Raw genomic sequence first — 4,242 nt, forward strand, 5'->3', positions numbered from 1 at the left:
ATATATATATATATATATATATGGGTCTATACGTATACCTAACGATATTTATATGTATATATATATGGGTCTATACGTATACCTAAACATATATATATATATATATATATATATATATGTATATACATTTACGTATTCTCTCAGTCCTGCATTGGTGCAGATTTAGGGTTTATGGTTCAGGTTTTAGGGTTTAGGGTACAAGGGTTTAGGGTTAAGGATATAAGGGTTTAGGGTTTAGGGTTTAGGGTTTAGGGTTTGGGGTGTACCAGTAGTTGGATAAGAGTTGAGAGAAGAGGGGCCATTCCCTCTTTGTTAGGGCACCCCACATTTTATGATGCATCACTCGCTGAGCAGCAAGATGAGTTTTAATTGTTTTTAGAACAGAAGTACTACCCCCTTCTGTTGCTGCTGCTGTTGCTGCTGTTGCATTTGCTGCTGCTGCTGCTGCTGCGCATGCTTTTTCGACTGCTTCTGCTGCTGTTTCTGCTTCTGCTGCTGCTGTTGTTGCTGCTGCAGCTGCTGCTGTTTGTGCAGCAGGGGCCCCTCGCTGCAGCGGTAGAGGGATATGAGGAGGTGGTAGAGCAGCAGCAGCAAATAAATCTGCTTCTTTCTTTTTATATTTACTTCGAAATGCGGCAGGAGGAAACATTTCAAAATGACGGCGGGATAGACAAAAACCAGAAGATAAGCAGCGGGTGGGGGCCCCTGGGGGCCCCCTAAACCCCATATAAACAGCAAGGGGCCCCCAGTGACCCATTCTAAACCCTAAACCCTAAACCCTAAACCCTAAATCAAAAGGAGAAGGCAGCTAAGGAGGGGGCCCCTCCCCTTAACTAAAAGCGATGAAGAAAATGCATTAAATGCAGCAATCAACAAAACAAAGAGTATTTTCTGCATACACCAGTAATAATTAAAATGTATGTTAAAATAAACACGACATAAAATAATATAAGACAAGCAAATATTAACACCTCCTAAATGCTTATAATCAACAATCACGCATGGGGCCCCCCAGGGGGCCCCCTTTATGGGGGCCCCTTCTGGGGGCCCCTCTATGGGGGCCCCCTCTGGGGGCCCCTCTATGGGGGGCCCCCCTTCATAGGGGTTGATGGTTTAATTTTATTATATTTCTTTGATTTTGTTTGTTTTATTTTTTAATTTTTAGATATTTTTTGTTTGTTTTCGTTTAAAGTGTGGGGTGGTGGAGTTTGCGGCAGTGCGTCGATGGTGTTGACGCATGCAGAAATAACATTTTTTAATAAATAAATAAATACTCTACTGCATTATTATTGTTTTTTTAATTATAATTATTACTTTTAGCGTTGTTTTAGATGTCTGTACACCTCAAAAGAGAAGATGATAGACTCACAAACACTTCAACTTAACTTTCTGGTGCTGCATGCACCCTCTGCTGCCCCAACGAAAGTTGGGGGCCCCCAGACCAAGGTGTATAGACAGCTCTGCAGCAGCAACAACAACAACGCTGCAGCAGCTTCTGCAGCAGCCTTCGAAGCAGCTGCTGCCGCCAATGGTGCAGCAACAGCAGCACCAACAGCAGAAGAAACAGCAGCAGCAGCAGCAGAAGAAGCAGCAGCAGCAGCAGCACCAGGAGCAACAGCAGCAGCAGCAACAGCAGCAGAAAGGGTTCGTACTCGGGGTGTATCATTTGTACAGTTTCACTTTGATGTTTCTGCAGCAGCTCCCCCACCGCTGCAGATTGGGCAGAGCGCTGCTTCCGCCCTTCAACAAGTTTGGGGGGGGCCCCCCTCCTCTGGGGGCCCCCCCTCATATGGGGGGCCCCCCTGTTCTGTGGGGCCCCCTGGTTCTGTGGGGCCCCCCTCTACTACTGGGGGGCCCCCCTGTTCTGGTGGGGGGCCCCCCTGTTCTGTGGGGCCCCCCTTCGCTGGGGGGCCCCCAGGGGAGGGGGGCCCCCACGAAGAGGAGTATGAAGGGGAGGAAGAGGATAGGAAGAGGGTTTTGTTAGAGGAGCTGCAGCAGACAGGGTTTGTGAATCAGCAGCAGCAGCAGCTGCTGCTGGGGGCCCCTATTGCGAGATGGGGGCCCCTGATGCCGTCTGTTGCTGCTCGATATTGCAAAAGAAAGTTTGCAATAAATTATAAAGGAGAAGAAGGAGCAAATTATGTGCTGTACATACACCAGAATGGGTAGGAAAGTAATATTATTTGTTTTAGGTTTTGTATTATTTGTTTGTCTTGTGCTTTTGCTTTATCGATGGTTGTTTAATTCCTCGTATTATGACAATATATTATTTATATCTTATTTATTTATTTATCTATTTATTTATTTACTTATTATTTTATTTGTGGTTTGCTGTCTTAGCAGCATTTGTCTTTGCTGCTGCTCCCCCGTCACAGTAGCAACTGTAGAAGAAGCTGCTGCTACAGCTGCTGCTGCTGCATGTGCTGCTGCTGCTGCTGCAGCTGCGCATCTGTTGCAGTTTGCTGCTGCTTTCTGTGCATGCAGGCTGCTGCTGCTGGGGCTTGCCCCGTCTCACTTCCTTTTGCGTAAGGCCCGTGCATTGCTAGAAGAAAGGAAGCAGAAGGAGACAACAATAATAAATAAAGAAATAAACAAATTAATAATTAACAAAGACATACACCCAAATGATCAGCAGCAAACGCCACCAGCATCTGCTGCTGCTCACCCTGCAGCAGCAACTGCAGCAGCAACAGCAACACCAGCAGCAGGAGCTGCAAAAGCAGCAGCAGCAGCAGCAACAGCAGGTGCAGCAGAGGATTTGAACCCTTTACTAGGAGAGGACCTCGCTGCTTCGGGTGTACAGTCAGCAGTTCTGCTGCAAGACAGCAGCAGCAGCAACAACAACAGCAGCAGCAGCAGCAGCCCCTATATGCATGCAGCTGAACCCATTCTTAAAGCCAAGTTTAGAGAAGACGCTGCTGCTGTTGCTGCAGCAACAAAACGAAAGAAGGGAGCAATGCAGCTCCACCCCAGCATGCGGCTCGGCATCATTACTTGTGTTGCTGCTGCAGCACCGCATGCAGATGAACAACCTGTACGTACACCCCAGCAAACCCCACAAAACAACCAGCAGCAGCAGGAGCAGCAGCAGCAACAACAACAGCAACAACTTCCCCTCGTTAAACCCCAAGAGCGCCATCAAAGACGGCACAAGAGGGGCCCCCAGGGGCCCCCAGAGGGGCCCCCAGAAGGGGCTGAGGCGATGTGCGAAGTGTTTGGTTTTATCACGGGTAGGAGAAGATTTCTGTGTTTGTTTATTTGATTCATTGCTGCTCTTCCATAGGGAAACCTTAAACCTTAAACCCTAGCTAAACCCTAGCTTAACCCTAAACCCTAGCTTAACCCTAAACCCTAAACCTTAGCTAAACCCCAAACACTAAACCCAAGCTAAGCCCCGAACCCTAAACATTAGGCATAAAGATTTAAATGCTTATTTTCCTTTGTACGCTGTCTTCTGTTACTATGCAGGAGAGCTGCTCGAAATGAACAGCCAGCTGCATGCAAATGCAGATTTGTTGCTGCTTCCGGTGAGACAATACGGGGAGGAAACCGAGAAATACATACAAATAAGCAAAGATATAAACACAAATAAGCAAAGAAACAAACAAAAAACACACAAATGACCTTATAAACATAAAGGAATAAACATTCACAAACAGAAATACACAAAAAACAACAGCAATGAAATGCTTACAGACACCAGAAATGCATGCGAAGTGCAAATTAATATAAAACAAACAAAAAGAATTAGAAACAAAATAAAGAAGAAATAAACAAAAAAAATCAAAAACAAGCAAATCCTAAATAATGCATTCAGAAATTCAAATAAATGTTGAATAAACGAGTGTAAACAAAAAAATAAAGATATAATGTATCTATATGTGCATATTATTATACATAAATTAATATTATTTCTATTATTATGAATAAATATTCATTTTTAAAACATTTATTTCTTTTTCTCTCTTTTTCTGCTTCAGCCCGAACAAGGCGGTTGGCTCTTCACCGCAAAACCCGCAAAAAGAAATGTCTGTCAACCTGCACATACACCCCAAACCCTAAACCCTAAACCCTAAACCCTAAACCATCAACCTGCATACTCCCTAAAACCCGAAATTCCACATTTACCCCAAACCCTAAACTCTAAGCCTGAAACGCAGCATTGCTTCAAACCCTAATCACTGAAGCCCAAAGCTGCATATACACCACATATATATATATATATATATATATATATATATA

At 44.6% G+C, this 4,242-nt stretch overlaps 1 protein-coding gene across 1 annotated transcript in view; it reads right to left on the reverse strand.

Moving 5' to 3' along the window:
* Window positions 1–4,002: 4,002 nt before the first annotated feature.
* EAH_00058250 (hypothetical protein) overlaps window positions 4,003–4,242 on the reverse strand; it is a gene marked incomplete at both ends in the record, with an annotated part of 3,210 nt that continues 2,970 nt past the window's right edge. Inside the window, one exon of the mRNA XM_013397307.1 lies at window positions 4,003–4,038. Coding sequence (XP_013252761.1) covers window positions 4,003–4,038 — 36 coding nt within the window. The remainder of the gene's footprint in view (window positions 4,039–4,242) is intronic.

Source organism: Eimeria acervulina, genomic scaffold (genome assembly GCF_000499425.1).
Source record: "Eimeria acervulina Houghton genomic scaffold, Eah_scaff1304, whole genome shotgun sequence".
NCBI classification, from domain to species: Eukaryota; Apicomplexa; class Conoidasida; order Eucoccidiorida; family Eimeriidae; genus Eimeria; species Eimeria acervulina.